Genomic DNA, 22,108 nt, shown 5'->3' on the forward strand with positions numbered 1-22,108 from the left:
GAGAGGCTGGCATACACACGGACACAAACTTATACATACACACACCTTAAAAATAGATTGGCCTACTAGTTCTACACAGACGGACATACACATACTTTCACATCAACTCTACAATAATATTTTGGTCCACTTCAGAGACTTGTTGTTATTAGTACTTTCCACTGGTTGGAAAATACTAAATATGCCCACACACACAAACATAAAGTATAGCCCTAATGGTCGCACACTTTTGCAGTAAGTCCTCAAGTCCTCCTTCTGTTCTCCTTCTTCAGAGATGAGGCGTGAGCACGCACACACATACACACACACACACCACAGACACACAGAGAAGCAGCCACATCAGAAGGGCTCCCATCTGTCTTTGATGGATACAACGTTCTGTCCCTCCCTCCCATCCTACCACCACAAACTCTTCCTCACTCACCCACACTCTCTTTCACACACATATACACAGCCACACAGCCAGGTCCTCAGGATCCCCCTGGCATACATAAATCGTGCCTCGTGTTTTTCTGTTTCGCTGGGGCACCAAATACCAAGCCCACAGCTGGCTGTCAAGGGCATCTCTTCTTCCGACGGGGCGCCTTGATCTCTTGTGATCTTTTCCAGAGAACATTCGGGCATTTCACTGCAGCTGCACTTCTTAATTATAGCTTGGCTCTTCTACCAGCCTCCCTGAATATCATATTGGGCCGCTCCAACTGACATCCATATTGGGGAAAAAAGGAGGGAGATAGAGGAGAGAGCTTTGACATTGACATCCTAGTTGCGGAAAAGCTCAGCGGTAGCATGTTTCTCCATCGCATCGGAAATTAATGTGACCCCACTTCAAGGGAGCGGTTGGAGCCGGGTGTGGATGAGGGCTCCTCCCCAGCGTGGCCCTCTGCACACAAAGTGAGCACACACACATGTTTTCATGCTCCTTCAAATACACACACACACACACATATACTGTAGGCACACTCGGCGAGTTAAGAGGCACACACACACTTTTGCACTGGTACTCAGAGTGAAGAGGCAGACACTTGAAACCTGTGTAGTGGGTGGACGCCAGTCCTTTTGAAGACCAGAGACCACGTGTGTAAGGATTCCGCTGGGCCCCGGACGGTACCTGTCTGAAAGTAGCCTGTGCATTACCAAAGGACACCTTTACCTTACCTTTACCACCACCAGCTCCCAATCTCTTAATGAGGACGTCACCTCCATATCCTCTGTGTTTTCAAAGCACTGACCTCGTCATTAACAGGTCCACAGCCGCTGAGTCAAAAAGGTCACCCTCTAATCTCTCTGCCGCTCTCCTTATCATTAAAAGGTGTCTCTCTCCGGCAACGTTTAAAAGTGAGATGACGAAAACAGCATGGAGCCAGCTAAAGGGCAAGAAGATGGTTGGATGCCACAAATCCCTTTTCCATGTGTGTGTGTGTATCGTGTGTGCATGTGTGTGGTGGGAGTGGAGTCTGTGTGAAGAGCCAAATTACCCTCACCCACCTACCCTTTCCCTCTCTCACTCCTTAATAAAACTTTGATGGGCTCCTCTCAAAAAGTAGCCAGGCCTGCTAATCAGAATTGATTGCCGCCACTTAAGAAGAAGCCAGAAGCTCATCTCAATGTAACCAGGGAGAAACAACACAACTGAGATATGGAGAGGGAGAAAGATGGAAGAAAAGAACAACCCATTGCAGCCATAAAAGTTTTGTTTCTCATCTTTATTTTTTTGCTCTGCTCTGAATTGCAGTTTATTTCCCCCCCTCTTGTGTTTAAAGTCAGCTTCATTTCAATGCAGAGATTGCCAGGACTCAATGGATATGGCCGTGTGTGTTTGTGCAGTCTTTTGTCCCCCATCACCCGTTTCCTCGATGGTGCCGAACGGACCTTTGGCTATTTGCGATAACACGAAAATAAGCAATGTATATTCAACACCACTTTAGGCGACTGTCCACCCCTCAAATGGAGTTGAGTGGAGAATTGTCCACTTTGATCTGACTCAGGAAAATTAATTAGACATCTTGAAAGTAAAGTTTTATCTGTTTTATTATTTCATATGATTTTAAACATAAGTAAGATCACTTGATTTGTGAGATAACTTGGGGCCTTCTGATACGATATTATTAACAAAATAGCTGTATTGAGGTATGCTTTTTTAATACTATAGCTCGCTATGTGAATCTGTGAATAAGATTTAAAGAAAGCCTTTATTTTCATAGAAAGGCAGTTTGTTTGGTTGTAGAGAGGCTGTATGAAGAAGATGGACTTTAGTTTTCACAATCTAATTCAAGATCATCATGGAAATGAAACATATACATCCCGGAAATGAAATGGATGAAGTACAAATATTTATCAAATTCTCTGTCTTGTGTGGCTGTTAAAACAAATAAATTAGCTCATTTTGAAACCCCTATAGCTACTATATTCAAGTACAAATCAGCAGGAATAGGATACTGCTGTGTTTTGAGACGTGCATGGCGCTCCTCCCTTCTTTTTCTTCTTTCTGGCTGTTTTTGTCCCTGTTCCTAGCCACTGTGAATCTTATTCCCACGTTTTGTTTAAGTGTTTGTTGCCTCAGAGGTCTCTCCATGGTCACTGCATTTTCTTGCCCAATTTAGTCTTTCCTTGTGTTTGTACCTTCCAAAAAAGGCATTACATTTACATTTACATTTAAGTCATTTAGCAGACGCTCTTATCCAGAGCGACTTACCAGCATAGGAGTTTTGTGGCACCTTAATTGGGAGGACAGGCACGTGATAATGGCTGGAGTGGAATCAGTGGAATGGTATCAAATACATCAAGCAATATGTTTGATGCCATTCAATTTGCTCCGATCCAGTCACTATTATGAGCCAAACTCCCCTCAGGAGTCTCCACTGATTACCTGAGAAACGCTATGCCAATCTAAAGGAATTGAAAGAACAAAATTAACATCGAAAGACATATTCAGTTTGTTTTCTTGAGTGGAATTGCTTTTTTGGGGGGGGCGGCAGCGTAGCCTAGTGGTTAGAGCGTTGGACTAGTAACCGGAAGGTTGCGAGTTCAAACCCCCGAGCTGACAAGGGTTGGGAACAGTGGGTTAACTGCCTGTTCAGGGGCAGAACGACAGATTTGTCAGCTCTGTCGTTCTGCCCCTGAACAGTCAGTTAACCCACTGTTCCCAGGCCGCCATTGAAAATAAGAATATGTTCTTAATATGTTCTTACCTGGTAAAATAAAGGTAAAATTTAAAAAATTAAACATTTCTACTACTAGTGCCTTTGCTTTCCCTGAAACTCACCCCATTGGACATCACTGCTGCGCGTCCAATCCCGGGCTCCCCCACAGTGAGCTGGATGCTGCGTACGGGCGCCGTTGTTGTGTTGTCATGGGGGACAACCTCCTGGGGCATGGCGGGCCGCTGTTGAGTCCTCACATGACCACGCTTGTATCAAGGACCAGGGCCATGTTCCTTGTTGGACACAGCTGATGTCGTCAAGCTCTAATGCTGTTTTTCACTCCAAAAAATGGATCAGTATTCAGTTTCTCACCACCTCCAATTCTGTCTGGTTTTTTTTGCACAAACCACATTTGTGTTGTTGATATACACTATATATATAAAAGTGGACACCCCTTCAAATTAGTGGATTCGGCTATTTCAGCTACACTTGTTGCTAAAAGGTGTATAAAATTGAGCATACAGCCATGCAATCTCCATAGACAAACACTGGCATTGGAATGGCCTAACTGAAGAGCTCTGTGACTTTCAACGTGGAACCGTCATAGGATATCACCTATCTATCAAGTCAGTTTGTCAAATTTATTCCCTGCTAAAGCTGCTCCGGTCAACTGTAAGTGATGCTATTGTGAAGTGAAACATCTAGGAGCAACAACGGCTCAGCCGCGAGGTGGTAGGCCACACAAGCTCACAGAACGGGACCGGCGAGTGTTGAAACGCATAGCGCCCTAAAAATCATCTGCCCTCGGTTGCAACACAAGTTTGGTGGAGGAGGAATAATGGTCTGAGGCTGTTTTTCACTTAGTGCCAGTGAAGGGAAATCTTAACGCTACAGCATATAATGACATTCTAGACAATTCTGTGCTTCCAACTTTGTGGCAACAGTTTGGGGAAGGACCCTTCCTGTTTCAGCATGACAATGCCCTGTACAAAAAGCAAGGTCCATACAGAAATGGTTTGTCGAGATCGGTGTGGAAGAACTGGACTTGCCTGCACAGAGCCCTGACCTCAACCCCATTGAATGCCTTTGGGGTGAATTGTTAATGCCGACTGCGAGCCAGGCCTAATCCCCCAAAATCAGTGCCCAACCTCACTTGTGCTCTTCTGGCTGAATGGAAGCAACTCCCTGCAGCAATGTTGCAACATCTGGTGGAAAGCCTTCCCCAGAAGAGTGAAGGCTGTTATAGCAGTAAAAGGGGGACAAACTCCATATTAATGCCCATGATTTTGGAATGTGATGTTTGACGAGCAGGTGCCCACATACTTTTGGTCATGTAGTGGAGATATACACTTACAGTATATTAACACAACAACAAGATATAGCAGGCAATGTATGCAAGGTATGCATTGAGCATACAGTATACCACAATGGACTGGAGGCCATTTTTCAAATACCCACAGTACACCAGACTTTAGTGCCATTATGAACATTATCGGTGTTGACATAATGCTTTAATCATTCCTATTGGTGTCCACCTAACGCAGAGTCTCACAACAGATTACCAGCAGTTTAGCCCGTGATGCCTCGCATTGGAGTGTTTTAATCCCAGCACATTCTTCAAATCAATACATTTCATTTAATCATTAGTGTCAGGCTGCCCCTTGCACTGACAGGCCTAACCCTGCTTTCAAGTCAGCCACTTTAATTAGTCACACATGATCTGTGTGTAACGTTAGCCTCTGTTGTGTTCATCCACTGCTAACAGAGGAGCCAAGCATAATGACTACTAGCGGTTAGTGTTTAGTGTTGCGGTTAGTGTTGAAAAGTAGCATAGGTAAGTAACTTAATAATTAAAGTAATTGAGTTAAGAAGTTGGGACACCAGAATAGCTTTGCAAAATAGAGTTGAATGTTGAGGAGTAATGTTTTGATTGGACTTCAATCTTGGGCCCACATGCTAAAAATAGAGCTCTCCTTTGACTCATTTGTGACTTACTCTGAATTCACACACTTGTTAGCTATTCTGTTCGTCTTTCTCTTCTGATATTCCAGACATTAGCGATGAGTTGGCACGGCAACATGTTTAACCCCTTCTCCTTTTGCACCATGTGGCTTGTCTTTGTGGGAGTAAGGGGAGACGAGTGGAATTGAGATGGGGTCTTCTGATGATGGGGCACGTGGCTACTCCGAGGTGCTGGGAGGGGGGGTGGGGTGGTCGGGGATGTCGAGAAGGTTAACTCAAGGAAAAAGGGTGGATGGCAGCGGAGATGGAGCCACGCTCTGTGTTTCTTTGCTTCTCCACTCCCTCCACAGCAGCAGAACCAGAGAGAAGGCTGACAGCCTTTCTTTCTCTCTTCCTCTTTTCCCCCCTCACTCGCTCTCTTGCTTTCTCTCTTTTTGCATAAAAGCGAAAGAGCACGGCTAACCAGCTGGAACCCAGAACAATCAGCTTCACCCCCCATCACTATCACAATCCTGGCTTTCATGTGCTCGCCGCCGCAAACTGTAATAATCCCAGATGATTTCTTCATTTAGTTATTTGTTTCCATCTATGTAGTTATGTATTAATACTACCTCTTTTTTCTTGTTGCTTTTGCTCCTTTGAACTGGGCTGCTGCGGGTGAGAAAAAGAAGACACAGAGAGCAGTAAATGGCTGCTGTTGATCTGTCAGAGGTGGTGGGGAGGCTTTCATCTGAACCAGACATTGGGATTCTCCATTGCGTTTGCCAGGCAAAACAACTCCCTAATGGATTGCTCATTATTCTGCGTGTGTGTGTCACCACATATTCCTGTTTTAATTAGAAACAACAAAAAAAAGTTTTAAGTGAGAAAAGAAAGGAAATTCACATGAGCCCCACAATGCCTACTTCACCCATGCTCTACCAAGGTTTTCCAGCACACAGCTTTGACCTACTATAGTAGCTTTATTGGGCTATTGTACTTCAAGAAATATGTAGGGAAGTTGCTTAGGATTCAAATGTTCTCAAAGATCAGATGAATTTCAACAAAGAAAGGAAATGATGATAAATGGCGGGAGACTGTTTTAGGGTGCATTAAATAAAGCTCACCTGGCATCAATATGAGTTTTTCCCAGCTGTATTCAGCACAGTTTAAAGTCAGAATCTATAATGGTGCTCCAAAGTGTCAAAGCATACACATGACCTCAGGATGTCGACCATACCAGTATTCTTTAGTTCTGCGCATGTTACCAAGAATACTTAAGATTCACCTGAGGAGATTCGTTGTGTTCTTTAAGTTTGCTAAACTCAAGAGAACATTTTAAGGTATGTGCAATACTCCCAGATAGAGCACCCACCTCACTCTTCCAAAGCAAATGTAAAATATACTCTGAACTCTGGGGTCAACAGACAGTAAGCAAGCTGTTCTTTACTCTGACATCAAGCCTTCCACCTTTCCTGTTGGAAAAAGGTCAGGAAAACAACATACCACAAGTGTTTTTTCCCCAATATGTGACTGATGGGCTCGATTCGGTCCTATGTAATAACATTTAAAATGGTGTTTTATTGAAATGGATACTTGCGTAGTGGAGTCTTTTGTTAAGACATGTAGCTAGCTAGCTTAACAATGAACCATAATCCCAACTCATGACGTGACTATCCTGCATGAATCTGTAGGTAGCTAAACAACCAGGTTCAATGTTAGACAGCTAACATTAGGTTATAACTAGCAAAGCAAATGGCTCTGAGATATGAATAATATTACTACACAGATCATAAACGTAACGTTGGCTAGCGAGCCAGCCAGCTAACGTTAGCTTGCTAGCTAACAGTACACTAACTTGAAATGAAAACAACTTTCTGACTAAATTAAAAAACGTGTAATATCTGAAAATGTAGCTAGCTAGACTCTCTTACCCGTATACATGGATGGACACTTCTCCCTCTGTCACGGATGCCATGGTTGCCCTTAGTTTGAAGATGTAATCCGGTGACAGGTGTTTTCTCCATCTCCTGAGCTATCATATTCTAATTCCACTTATTTCAAAACTCGGTCCGCTTGTTGTCATTGCAGGCAATCTCAACGCTGTGCGTTACAGGGAAGACATCCTCCTCCCTCATGTGGTACCCTTCCTGCAGGCTCATCCTGACATGACCCTCCAGCATGACAATGCCACCTGCCATACTGCTCGTTCTGTGCGTGATTTCCTGCAAGACAGGAATGTCAGTGTTCTGCCATGGCCAGCGAAGAGCCCAGATCTCAATCCCATTGAGCACGTCTGAGACCTGTTGGATCGGAGGGTGAGGGCTAGGGCCATTCCACCCAGAAATGTCTGGGAACTTGCAGGTGCCTTGGTGGAAGAGTGGGGTAACATCTCACAGCAAGAACTGGCAAATCTGGTGCAGTCTGTGAGGAGGAGATGCACTGTAGTACTTAATGCAGCTGGTGGCCACACCAGATACTGACTTACTTTTGAGGGACACATTATTCCATTTCTGTTAGTCACATGTCTGTGGAACAGTTTATGTCTCAGTTGTTGAATCTTGTTATGTTCATACAAGGTTTTACACATGTTAAGTTTGCTGAAAATAAACACAGTTGACAGTGAGAGGACTTTTCTTTTTTTGTTGAGTTTATATAATGGTAAAGGAGATTTGAATTTTCCATTGACCTTCAATCGATCCCTACACATGACTGTAGAGTAACTCATAATCTAACTCCTGGAACTAAACTCAAATATACATATGAATACTCTCACATGTGTTTCTCCAGTCCTCAAGTACTTTTTTGTTGTAGCCCTAGACAAGCACACATGACTCAACTTGTCAATTAATCATCAAGAGCTCAACGAGTTGAATCAGGTGAGTTTGTGAGGGACAACAACAAAAATGTGTACTGTTGGGGGTACTCAATGACTGGAGTTGGGGAAACACTGCCATAGTCAATGCATGGACAATGACAATGGTACCCTCTTTTGACCCCCCCTCCCTTATCTCCCTTACTTTTTCTCTCCCTATCTCTCTTTCTTTGATCCCCAGCCCTGAAAGATGCTCGCTTCCAGCTGGTAAACTTCTCAGACAATGAGCTGCGGGTGTCTCTATCCAATGTGAGCCTGTCGGATGAGGGGAGATACGTGTGCCAGCTCTACACGGACCCCCCACAGGAGGCCTATGCAGACATCACTGTGCTGAGTATGACTACACACACACACCACACACAATGTTTGTTGAGGGGGAAAATGGCTTAGACCGTCTACGTTGACATTCATTATGAGAGTATGATTGAAAACACACACACACACACACACACACACTAGTGATACACGAGTTTACCCATAACCGGCAATCCCTGAGGTTATATCCACGGTACGGGTGGGTTTAGGTGTAACGGCGTTCTTCGTTTGTAGAAAGAGAGTCGGACCGAAATGCAGCGTGGTGGTTACTCATGACTTTAATGAAAAAAGCGATACATGAAATAACTATACAAATACAAAACAACAAAACGGAACGTGAAACCTAATTACAGCCTATCTGGTGAACACTACACAGAGACAGGAACAATCACCCACGAAATACAAAGTGAAACCCAGGCTACCTAAAAACGGTTCCCCATCAGAGACAACAAGAACCACCTGACTCTGATTGAGAACCGCCTCAGGCAGCCACGCCTATACTAGACACACCCCTAATCAACCACAATCCCAATGCCTACAAAAACCCCAATACAACAATACAATAACCCCATGTCACACCCTGGCCTGAACAAATAATAAAGAAAACACAAAATACTAAGACCAAGGCGTGACATTAGGGTCTAAAAATATTGTTTGGATGAAGGGCGGGCGGATTGAATAAAGAGAAAACAATGTATTAAAAATCCATAAATGTATCAGTCTTGTGCAATTCATATCTATATGCTACATTTAGGTTTGTGGGAGGTGCGGGTGAACAAACAGCTGTGGGTCAGCTGTGGGTCACATCACTAACACACACACAGCTATCACTGGCACGTCATTGAACGATGGAGTGGTTGATACCATAGCTGTATCTAACTCACTTTTGCACTCAGAGACAAACTTATTACGAAATAATAAACATTCACCAAGGTGTAGAGACACAGTGCAAAGCATGAATTGAATTATTATAATATCCTTGATAAAAATGTAACGGTAGTAAAAGTGACGTGAAGACTGAAAGTCTGTCTCACTTTTAGGGATTATGCCATTTCACTGAAAGTTAAATATATTTTAAATCTGGTCCACAACGTCATTTTAAATGTCATAACCTCGCACAGGGCTCTAAAGTGTGACCATTTTGGTCATATATATGTTCCTAAATATTTAGCTGTGTGACCTGTGCGTCTACAATTGTTTTCCATTGTAATGATTGTACCATTACTACAGTGAATACGGCTTGTTTGTAGGCCAAACGGTTCAAATGATATGACCCATATAACCGGCGCAACTTTTTCTTCTTCCTGTGGTGAATTGGCAAGCCACATTTTACATTCATAGACCATGTCGTGTGCCATTCTAAAACTACTCACGGGCCTTTTGTTTAAACCTTGTTCAGTCATGTACCTTCTTAGCTAGCTTGCTAACGACCTAGTAACTTTACTTATAGGCTATATCCTAACATTATTATTTGGGAGCACAGAAATAAAGGAAAAGTGATTGCTTCTCCAGGAAATCAATAATCACAGCAATACATTTTTTATTTTTTATTTCACCTTTATTTAAACAGGTAGGCTAGTTGAGAACAAGTTCTCATTTGCAACTGCGACCTGGCCAAAATAAAGCATAGCAGTGTGAACAGACAACACAGAGTTACACATGGAGTAAACAATTAACAAGTCAATAACACAGTAGAAAAAAATGGGCAGTCTATATACAATGTGTGCAAAAGGCATGAGGAGGTAGGCGAATAATACAATTTTGCAGATTAACACTGGAGTGATAAATGATCAGATGGTCATGTACATGTACAGGTAGAGATATTGGTGTGCAAAAGAGCAGAAAAGTAAATAAATAAAAAACAGTATAAAAACAGTATGGGAATGAGGTAGGTGAAAATGGGTGGGCTATTTACCAATAGACTATGTACAGCTGCAACGATCGGTTAGCTGCTCGGATAGCTGATGTTTGAAGTTGGTGAGGGAGATAAAAGTCTCCAACTTAAGCGATTTTTGCAGTTCGTTCCAGTCACAGGCAGCAGAGTACTGGAACGAAAGGCGGCCAAATGAGGTGTTGGCTTTAGGGATTATCAGTGAGATACACCTGCTGGAGCGCGTGCTACGGATGGGTGTTGCCATCGTGACCAGTGAACTGAGATAAGGCGGAGCTTTACCTAGCATGGACTTGTAGATGACCTGGAGCCAGTGGGTCTGGCGACGAATATGTAGTGAGGGCCAGCCGACTACAGCATACAAGTCGCTGTGGTGGGTGGTATAAGGTGCTTTAGTGACAAAACGGATGGCACTGTGATAGACTGCATCCAGTTTGCTGAGTAGAGTGTTGGAAGCCATTTTGTAGATGACATCGCCGAAGTCGAGGATCGGTAGGATAGTCAATTTTACTAGGGTAAGCTTGGCGGCGTGAGTGAAGGAGGCTTTGTTGCGGAATAGAAAGCCGACTCTTGATTTGATTTTCGATTGGAGATGTTTGATGTGAGTCTGGAAGGAGAGTTTGCAGTCTAGCCAGACACCTAGGTACTTATAGGTGTCCACATATTCAAGGTCGGAACCATCCAGGGTGGTGATGCTAGTCGGGCATGCGGGTGCAGGCAGCGATCGGTTGAAAAGCATGCATTTGGTTTTGCTCGCTTTTAAGAGCAGTTGGAGGCCACGGAAGGAGTGCTGTATGGCATTGAAGCTCGTTTGGAGGTTAGATAGCACAGTGTCCAATGACGGGCCAAAAGTATATAGAATGGTGTCGTCTGCGTAGAGGTGGATCAGGGAATCGCCCGCAGCAAGAGCAACATCATTGATATATACAGAGAAAAGAGTCGGCCCGAGAATTGAACCCTGTGGCACCCCCATAGAGACTGCCAGAGGACCGGACAGCATGCCCTCCGATTTGACACACTGAACTCTGTCTGCAAAGTAATTGGTGAACCAGGCAAGGCAGTCATCCGAAAAACCGAGGCTATTGAGTCTGCCGATAAGAATATGGTGATTGACAGAGTCGAAAGCCTTGGCGAGGTCGATGAAGACGGCTGCACAGTACTGTCTTTTATCGATGGCGGTTATGATATCGTTTAGTACCTTGAGTGTAGCTGAGGTGCACCCGTGACCGGCTCGGAAACCAGATTGCACAGCGGAGAAGGTACGGTGGGATTCGAGATGGTCAGTGACCTGTTTGTTGACTTGGCTTTCGAAGACCTTAGATAGGCAGGGCAGGATGGATATAGGTCTATAACAGTTTGGGTCCAGGGTGTCTCCCCCTTTGAAGAGGGGATGACTGCGGCAGCTTTCCAATCCTTGGGGATCTCAGACGATATGAAAGAGAGGTTGAACAGGCTGGTAAATAGGGGTTGCGACAATGGCGGCAGATAGTTTCAGAAATAGAGGGTCCAGATTGTCAAGCCCAGCTGATTTGTACGGGTCCAGGTTTTGCAGCTCTTTCAGAACATCTGCTATCTGGATTTGGGTAAAGGAGAACCTGGAGAGGCTTGGGCGAGGAGCTGCGGGGGGGCAGAGCTGTTGGCCGAGGTTGGAGTAGCCAGGCGGAAGGCATGGCCAGCCGTTGAGAAGTGCTTATTGAAGTTTTCGATAATCATGGATTTATCGGTGGAGACCGTGTTACCTAGCCTCAGTGCAGTGGGCAGCTGGGAGGAGGTGCTCTTGTTCTCCATGGACTTCACAGTGTCCCAGAACTTTTTGGAGTTGGAGCTACAGAATGCAAACTTCTGCCTGAAGAAGCTGGCCTTAGCTTTCCTGACTGCCTGCGTGTATTGGTTCCTGACTTCCCTGAACAGTTGCATATCATGGGGGCTATTCGATGCTATTGCAGTCCGCCACAGGATGTTTTTGTGCTGGTCGAGGGCAGTCAGGTCTGGAGTGAACCACGGGCTGTATCTGTTCTTGGTTCTGCATTTTTTGAACGGAGCATGCTTATATAAAATGGTGAGGAAGTTACTTTTAAAGAATGACCAGGCATCCTCAACTGACGGGATGAGGTCAATATCCTTCCAGGATACCCGGGCCAGGTCGATAAGAAAGGCCTGCTCACAGAAGTGTTTTAGGGAGCGTTTGACAGTGATGAGGGGTGGTCGTTTGACTGCGGCTCCGTGGCGGATACAGGCAATGAGGCAGTGGTCGCTGAGATCTTGGTTGAAGACAGCGGAGGTGTATTTGGAGGGCCAGTTGGTCAGGATGACGTCTATGAGGGTGCCCTTGTTTACAGAGTTAGGGTTGTACCTGGTGGGTTCCTTGATGATTTGAGTGAGATTGAGGGCATCTAGCTTAGATTGTAGGACTGCCGGGGTGTTAAGCATATCCCAGTTAAGGTCACCTAACAGAACAAACTCTGAAGCTAGATGGGGGGCGATCAATTCACAAATGGTGTCCAGGGCACAGCTGGGAGTCTAGGGTGGTCGGTAGCAGGCGGCAACAGTGAGAGACTTATTTCTGGAGAGAGTAATTTTCAAAATTAGTAGTTCGAACTGTTTGGGTATGGACCTGGAAAGTATGACATTACTTTGCAGGCTATCTCTGCAGTAGACTGCGACTCCACCCCCTTTGGCAGTTCTATCTTGACGGAAGATGTTATAGTTGGGTATGGAAATCTCTGAATTTTTGGTGGCCTTCCTGAGCCAGGATTCAGACACGGCAAGGACATCAGGGTTAGCAGAGTGTGTTAAAGCAGTGAGTAAAATAAACTTAGGGAGGAGGCTTCTGATGTTGACATGCATAAAACCAAGGCTTTTTCGATCACAGAAGTCAACAAATGAGGGTACCTGGGGACATGCAGGGCCTGGGTTTACCTCCACATCACCCGCGGAACAGAGAAGGAGTAGTATGAGGGTGCGGCTAAAGGCTATCAAAACTGGTCGCCTAGAGCGTTGGGGGCAGAGGATAAGAGGAGCAGGTTTCTGGCCATGGTAGAATATATTCAGGGCATAATGCGCAGACAGGGGTATGGTGGGGTGTGGGTACAGCGGAGGTAAGCCCAGGCACTGGGTGATGATGAGAGAGGGTTGTATCTCTGGACATGCTGGTTGTAATGGGTGAGGTCACCGCATGTGTGGGAGGTGGGACAAAGGAGGTAACAGGGGTATGCAGAGTGGATCTAGGGGCTCCATTGTGAACTAAAACAATGATAACTAACCTGAACAACAGTATACAAGGCATATTGACATTTGAGAGAGACATACAGCGAGGCATACAGTAATCACAGGTGTTGAATTGGGAAAGCTAGCTAAAAACAGTAGGCGAGGCTAATCAGCTAGCACAACAAACAGCAGGTAAAATGGCGTTGACTAGGCAACTGGGCCGACAGATAAAACAAACAATCAGAATGGAGTACCGTGATTAATGGACAGTCCAGTGTGCGTCAGCTATGTAGCCAAGAGATCAGTGTCCAGGTGGAAGCGGTGGATGGGCAGGGAAGCTGGACTGGCGAGTGTTATCCAGGTTTAAAAAGAAACTAACAATGACTAAATAGCTTGTAGCTAGTTAGCTGGTTAGCGTCTGGAGGTTCTTGAGTGAGTCATAAAAATACAATTAAAATTAAAAGTAATAGCGATTCCGTATCACAGTGGGTGAGGCAGGTTTCCGGAAGGTATAAACAAAATAAAAATCAAAAAGAGATAGAAAGTAAATGGGTTCAGAGAGTGTTTGGGACGCGGTGATTCAGACGGTTAGCAGGCCTGTGCTAACAAGCTAACAGTTCGTAGGCCCGGGCTAGACAAGCTAGCCGTTAGCAGGCCGAATTAGCAAGCAGGGAGATAGCGAGGGCTAGAGAGTTAACCTTTGGGGGACATCACGATGGGGTGAGTCTGTTTATTCCTCTTCATGCGGTGACATCGACAGACCGGTCGTGGGCCCGGGTAATTGTAGCCCAGGAGTATGTTACAGGTGCTCTAGTACGCTAGGTGAGCTGGAGACACAGCGTTTCAGAAAGCTCGCGGGCCTTGGCCAGCAGATGGATCTTTGGCGATGTCGGAACGGAAAAGCCTGTTGAAACCACCTCGGACGATTATGTCGGCGGACCAGTCGTGATGGATCGGCGGGGCTCCGTGTCGGCAGTAAAGGGTCCAGGCCAATTGGCAAAAGAGGTAATGTTGGACCTCTTCGGCTAGTCGAGAGATGGGCTTAGCTCGAGGCTAGCTCAAGGCTAACTGGTGCTTGCTTTGGGGAAGAGACGTTAGCCAGGAGTAGCCACACGGATTGCAGCTAGCTAGTTGCGATGATCCTGTGTAAAGGTTCAGAGCTTGCGGTAGGAATCCGGAGATGTGGTAGAGAAAAAGCAGTCTGATATGCTCTGGGTTGATGTCGTGCTGGTGTCCTAGTTAGCTTTGAAGACCGCTAGCAGTGGCTAACTGAGTACTAGCTAGTAGCTAGTTAGCTGGCTAGCTTCTGATGGGGGTTCCGGTTCTAAAGTATAGAAAAAGCAGATCCGTACCACATTGGGTGATGCGGGTTGCAGGAGAGTATATTCAGCCTATAGTTGGAAAGTGAGATTAAAATATGTACGAAATATATACAGAAAAAAAACGAGGAAAACTATATTTACACCAGACAAGACAAAACACACGTCCGACTGCTACGCCATCTTGAGATGCTCTCAATTGCATACTCCTCGTATCCTATCTCCTCATCTTCTTTTCAAAACCAATTGGAGAAGGTCAGAGGGAGGGGACCTCTGGCTCTCTCATCCAATGTGTTTTGAGAAGGAGACGAGGAGAGGGGATGTGAGGAGTATGCAAATGAGATCTTCCAAATGACTGATCTGTTGCATGTTATCACTAACGAACTTGATGTTCTTAAAGAGGCAGTGTACAATTTTTGATGTAATGCATCTCAATATTGTGCTTTTACACAATGTGGAAACTTAATGTTCCACAAATGACTTTGTAATTTCAATGACAGGTATTTTTATAATAAACTTGTATTTACATGGTTACAAATTAGTTTCTAGGGCACAAATTTTGCTAAAATACATATAGTCTACTTACTGTCTACTTACTTCAGTCTACTTACTTCAAAGTAAAGTATTCACACCCCTTGACTTTTTCCACATTTTGTTGTGTTACAGCCTGAATTTAAAATTGATTCAATTTAGATTTTGTGTCACTGTCCTACACGCAATACCCCATAATGTCCAAGTGGAATTATGTTTTTAGAAATTAATTACAAATTAAAAGCTGAAATGTGTTGAGTCAATAAATATTCAACCCCTTTGTTATAGCAAGCCTAAATAAATTCAGGTGTAAAAGTTGCATGGACTTCAACACTGTGGAAGATAATGTAGATAGTGTTTAACCTGACAACCTCAACTCTGTACCCTACACATACAATTACCTGTAAGGTCCCCCCAATCGAGAGAATTGCAAACACAGATTCAACCACAAAGACCAGGGAGGTTTTCCAATGCCACTCAAAGACCGGGCACCTATTGGTAGATGGGCAACATTTTTTTTAAAGCTGACATTGAATATCCCTTTGAGCATGGTGAAGTTATTAATTACACTTTGGATAGTGTGTCAATACACCCAGTCACTACAAAGATTCAGGTGTCCTTACTAACTTATTTGATGGAGAGGAAGGAAAACGCTCAGGGATTTCACCATGAGGCCAATGGTGACTTTAAAACAGTTATAGAGTTTAATGGCTGTGATAGGAGAAAAGGATGGATCAACAACATTATAGTTACTCCACAATACTAACCTAAATGACAGAGTGAAAGAAGGACATCTGTACTTAATAGAAATATTCAAAAACATGCATCCTGTTGTTTACGATAATGTCCTAAAGTAAAATTACCAAAACAATGATGTCCTGAATAAAAAGCGTTATGTTTGGGCCAAACACATCACTGAGTACCACTCTCCATATTTTCAAAAATAGTGCTGGCTGCATCATGTTATGGGTACGCTTGTAATTGTTAAGGACTGGGGAGTTTTTCAGGATAAAAATTAATAGTAATGGAGCTAAGCACAGGCAAAATCCTAGAGGAAAACCTGGTTCAGTCTGCTTTCCAGCAGACACTGGGAGACCAGTTCACCTTTCGGCATGACAATAACCTAAAACAGAAGGCCAGATATACACTGGAGTTGCTTACCAAAACAACATAGAATATTCCTGAGTGGCCTAGTTACAGTTTTTACTTAAATCTGTTAGATTTAACACTTGAAAATGGCTGTCTAGTAATGATCTACAACCAACTTGTCAGAGATCAAATCATTTTGAAAATAATATTTTACAATCCAGGTTGGCAAAGCTCTTAGAGCCTTATCCAGAAAGACTCACAGCTTTAATCACTGCCAAAGGTGATTCTAACGTGTATTGACTCAGGGGGGTGTATACGTATGTAATCAAGATATATTTGCTTTATTTTTCTGAAATTCTTTACAAATGTTAGAATTTTTCTACCACTGACATTAGAGTGTTTTGTGTAGATCGTTAACAAAAAAATACAAATAAATACATTTTAATCCCACCTTGTAACACAACAAAACGTGTCATGAATCTTGCCCTGGAGGGAGCTCCAGTAATAAAAGTAATAAAGTAATAAGTAATAAAATCTGATTGTAAACCTATCCATACAGTTAACGCTAACCTTAATCACACTGCTAACCCTAATGCCTAACCTTTAGTTAAGACCAAAAAGCAAATGTTTGTTTTCAACTATTTCTTTGATATAGTACATTTTTTCTTTGCAGCTGGCCCATCTAGCAGAAATTGCTCAGTTCTGCCTCCAGGGCAAGATTCATCACCACAAACGTCAGTCACCCTGCATATCTCAATCAATAAAATAAAAAATATTTTCTGGTGCTCCTAAATTTTGTTGTGGCTCCTAACTTTTATAAGTTGGGAGCACCAGTATTTGACGTCAATACCGAAACACCAAGATCCACGCCAATCAAAACACAGTGTCCAGAGTGTTTTCTATCGTGCGTCCTAGCAGGATTTAAGGGAAATTACATTGTGTGCGTATTAGACGTTACAACACACAGAGCGTGCTTGAAGCAAGAGTAAGTACTTAGACATAATGATGGCGATTTGGCAATGAAGTTTGACAGCGGGATGTGGGGAGTGTTTGTGATTTGGACATTTTCGCAAGGAGGAGATGGGGAGACTGGCACAGGCATGAATCTGCGTGTCTGGGCCAAGGCAGGAGTAGATCAGCGCAAATGGCATCAAGCTGTTTTGAGTGGCAATAGGTAGCAAGCGAGAGCTGGAAGTATGTCAAATCAAATCAAATCAAATGTTATTTGTCACATACACATGGTTAGCAGATGTTAATGCGAGTGTAGCGAAATGCTTGTGCTTCTAGTTCCGACAATGCAGTGATAACCAACAAGTAATCTAACTAACAATTCCAAAACTACTGTCTTATACACAGTGTAAGGGGATAAGGAACATGTACATAAGGATATATGAATGAGTGATGGTACAGAGCAGCATACAGTAGATGGTATCGAGTACAGTATATACATATGAGATGAGTGTGTAGACAAAGTAAACAAAGTGGCATAGTTAAAGTGGCTAGTGATACATGTGTTACATAAGGATGCAGTCGATGATGTAGAGTACAGTATATACATATGCATATGAGATGAATAATGTAGGGTAAGTAACATTATATAAGGTAGCATTGTTTAAAGTGGCTAGTGATATATTTACATCATTTCCCATCAATTCCCATTATTAAAATGGCTGGAGTTGGGTCAGTGTCAATGACAGTGTGTTGGCAGCAGCCACTCAGTGTTAGTGGTGGCTGTTTAACAGTCTGATGGCCTTGAGATAGAAGCTGTTTTTCAGTCTCTCGGTCCCAGCTTTGATGCACCTGTACTGACCTCGCCTTCTGGATGATAGCGGGGTGAACAGGCAGTGGTTCGGGTGGTTGATGTCCTTGATGATCTTTATGGCCTTCCTGTAACAACGGGTGGTGTAGGTGTCCTGGAGGGCAGGTAGTTTGCCCCCGGTGATGCGTTGTGCAGTCCTCACTACCCTCTGGAGAGCCTTACGGTTGAGGGCGGAGCAGTTGCCGTACCAGGCGGTGATACAGCCCGCCAGGATGCTCTCGATTGTGCATCTGTAGAAGTTTGTGAGTGCTTTTGGTGACAAGCCAAATTTCTTCAGCCTCCTGAGGTTGAATAGGCGCTGCTGCGCCTTCTTCACGACGCTGTCAGTGTGAGTGGAGCAATTCAGTTTGTCTGTGATGTGTATGCCGAGGAACTTAAAACTAGCTACCCTCTCCACTACTGTTCCATCGATGTGGATAGGGGGGTGTTCCCTCTGCTGTTTCCTGAAGTCCACAATCATCTCCTTAGTTTTGTTGACGTTGAGTGTGAGGTTATTTTCCTGACACCACACTCCGAGGGCCCTCACCTCCTCCCTGTAGGCCGTCTCGTCGTTGTTGGTAATGAAGCCTACCACTGTTGTGTCGTCCGCAAACTTGATGATTGAGTTGGAGGCGTGCGTGGCCACGCAGTCGTGGGTGAACAGGCAGTACAGGAGAGGGCTCAGAACGCACCCTTGTGGGGCCCCCGTGTTGAGGATCAGCGGGGAGGAGATGTTGTTGCCTACCCTCACCACCTGGGGGCGGCCCGTCAGGAAGTCCAGTAATGTATGTAATCCAAAATCGGTGAGTGGTCTCAGCTCGCACGTTTATGGGAAGAGTCTAGTTGAGAGAAGGTTGAAAAAGCATCCTCAAACACCTGAAGTGTACTGCATATAGTCAGTGTATGGGCTATTTTATAAAGTGGATGATAAAACATTTTTTAAGTGTAAGACCTTTCGCCCAAAGCTGATAGCGTCCGATTCTGACTTGAGATGCGCGCACTTAAATATAACTTAGTCCTTTTTCACGCACATTCTTCTCTGTGCACATTCTGACGTTTTTGTTTACAACAAAATGACTGTACTGTAGTCAATTTAATTTATTTCAAAGTATTTCCTTAAACCTCTCACAGATAGAGTACTATTGCAACAAAATTCAGTTATTTTATTTGGTATGTGGAGGGACCAATATTATAAATGACACCCATGACAATAGATGCATCACACCATGCTACCTCAACACCACATTGCTGATGAAACGCCCTCCCACCACACAGGGACAGTTAAGACATCTAAGAGGGAGGACTGACCCGACACCTCCTGGTTGTTAGGGTGATTTATGCCCCACATTCCCTAAACACGGTGTCTATTTGTCCCCCCTGCCAGTCCCTCCAGGCAACCCAATCATCGAGTCCCGGGAGGGGCAGGTGATTGAGGGCAACGAGACAGAGATGACCTGCACCGCTATGGGCAGCAAGCCCGCCGCCACAATCAGATGGATGAAGGGAGACAAAGAGCTCCAAGGTAGGTCAACACCCTTCAACACTGTCATGTCCAAAACACTTAGCTCCCTATTATAACTCAGTTGGACTCTGACTGAAAGACTGAATATTCTTTAAAAAAATATTTTTCAGATGAAGAGGGATAAAAAGGGCGAGGGTTAAGGTAATTGTAGGGAATTACTTAGTATGAATTGTATAGTTGTCTATTAATGTTCATGCATAACTTTCCATTCCCTACAAGTTTTCCATTCCCAATGAGTCTACCCAATGATTTAGTCATACATTCATGCATATAGCTTTATTCAATAATAAAACCCCTCACATCATCTTCATAGATGTTTTCTTTAACCCATCTCTTGGTGCCTCTACACTCTCTTTCTAACTTTCTTCTTCCTTCCTTCAGTCGTCTCTTTATAATTCGCCCCACGTCAACGACACCTCAGCCTAATTAGGTCAGTCCCATGGCTCTGAATGACTTCCATTAGAGTGATGGTCTGGCTCAGTGGTCACCTAGCCTTTTGGCAGAGTGACAGCTTTCAAGCCTCTCTTCAAAGGGAGCTGCGCGATTAGGGGGCCCATAGATTGGGCCAATGGAATGACCCCGGGCTGTTCCAACTCTTACTCAGCAGAGCCCAAAGCCCGTCACTCACGTCATAACCACAACCTCATACCAACCACCAATGGTGCAAAGCCCTAATGTGGAGTAAAGGCCTTGGTTTCATCTACTTAATAAACACTTTTACCCAGAAGAGGGTAGGCTGACTCTGGTCCTGGATGACTGTGCGCAGTGTGTGCAGGCTTAAGTTCCAGCCCAGCGCTAACATACCTGTTTCACATAATCAACTAATTGTGGTCATTAATTAATATAGACCAGGTTTAGGTGAATTGGGTGTTTTAGTCCCGGGCAGGAACAAAAGCCTTCACACACTGCGGCACATCACTGCCCCTTCCCTGCATTAGAGTAACTACTACAGTGTTGTTAAATACCACTGGCTAGGCCTAAATGTGTGGATGATAGCCTTCCTTACTCTCTGTGTTGACAAGGAAAGTTACTTGACAACAAACAGAGGGTGAAGGAGAGTTCACAGATCTGAGCTTAACTGCTAGCCGTGTAAAACATTTTGTCCATTGCCTATTTTTATTGTAATGTGGTCTATTCATTTGGTCATTAAAAGGGGTTTCTATTGCCAACCACCACTGAAAGTAGTATTGCGTCATCTTGAACGATGTGGAGTGGAGTCCATGTTTCCCCTGTTAATTGCCACATCAACGTTATGAATATGGCACGCCGCATTGTTCAGTGGGAGTTTGACTGACTGACTGACTGAATGGACAGAATGTGGAGGTTGAGAAGCAGGAAACGTGAGGACAAAAGAGACAGGGGCTCTTTGTCAAGCCATATTTCCTGGTTTCTTTGCATCCTCTCTGCCTGCCTCCTCTGAGGGGTGGGACCTTGGACCTCTAATACGGTTCAGGAGGAGGCAAGGAGATACGATTGACGAATTGTGGAATCATGGAATGACGAATTGTGAGAGGTCACAAAAGGGAAAGAGCGCGTCACCGCAGTCCACGCCACTCGCCGGCTGCTCCAAATTGCTTTTGGCGTCGGCCGGCTCCTCGCCTTGCGATTTCTAATTAAACCTAATTACCTTAAGGGATAATTGGGCATGTTTTAAATATCATTTAAAGGTTACACACCCACCCTGCTCGCTCGCGATAGTAAACCAAGATTTCGGCCCCCGAAAGCAAAGTCCCAGTTATCCTACCATCATTATATCCCTTCTCTTGCCCTCTCTGTGTGTCTCACTCTCCCACCCTCTCTTTCTCTCCTCACCCTTGCACTCTCTCTCCCTTCCCCCACTCTGCCTCTTTATTGTCCTCTCTCTTATCCTGCTAGTTTTGTGTTGTGGTTAATATTTCCCCCTCTTTTATATCCTGTCTTTCACAGATATCTCCAGCACTTAAGTGTGCGAATGAAATGAAAGTCAAGGAACAATGGGAGTTCCAACAGCACAGGTTATTCTGTCTGTACAAGATGAGATGAGAGGGAGGGAGACTGGGGGGGGGGCGGGTGACGGACGGGGCCGAGCACGGCCATTAGCCTTAAGTCTTCTAAAGAAAATTACCGGGGTGATTTCAATTACCCTGCCACACTCTGCCAGAATGACTGGCAAATTTATAAAATCATATTTGAACTTGCTGAAGGCAAGTAGTCAAGGAATGTCTATGGCACTTTGATACATCCGAGTCCACTCTCCCCAAACACAGGCCCCCCCCCACGTACCCGTGCTCTTAAATGGTGCTGAAATTACAATTAACGATTATTTTCAAATGTAAAATAGAGTGGACTGTTAATGGCTCTGCATCTGAAGGAATAGCTAAGTGCAGCCATTAACAGTGCATCAACTCTCTCTGCTTTGATTTTGAACCTCGAGCTTCACTATTTGACTACAAAAGCAATTAGCTTTTCATTAACATTAATATGTTCACTCGCACTCC

General features: G+C 44.3%; 1 protein-coding gene across 2 annotated transcripts in view; it reads left to right on the forward strand.

Moving 5' to 3' along the window:
* The window catches only part of LOC124012081 (cell adhesion molecule 1-like), a 508,450-nt gene that overhangs the window by 380,188 nt on the left and 106,154 nt on the right, over positions 1 to 22,108 (forward strand). For both annotated transcript variants that reach the window (XM_046325471.1, XM_046325480.1), the window contains exons 4-5: positions 8,141 to 8,293; positions 19,494 to 19,631. In XM_046325471.1, the coding sequence (XP_046181427.1) occupies positions 8,141 to 8,293; positions 19,494 to 19,631 (291 nt within the window). The remainder of the gene's footprint in view (positions 1 to 8,140; positions 8,294 to 19,493; positions 19,632 to 22,108) is intronic.

Source organism: Oncorhynchus gorbuscha, linkage group LG02, assembly GCF_021184085.1.
Source record: "Oncorhynchus gorbuscha isolate QuinsamMale2020 ecotype Even-year linkage group LG02, OgorEven_v1.0, whole genome shotgun sequence".
NCBI classification, from domain to species: Eukaryota; Metazoa; Chordata; class Actinopteri; order Salmoniformes; family Salmonidae; genus Oncorhynchus; species Oncorhynchus gorbuscha.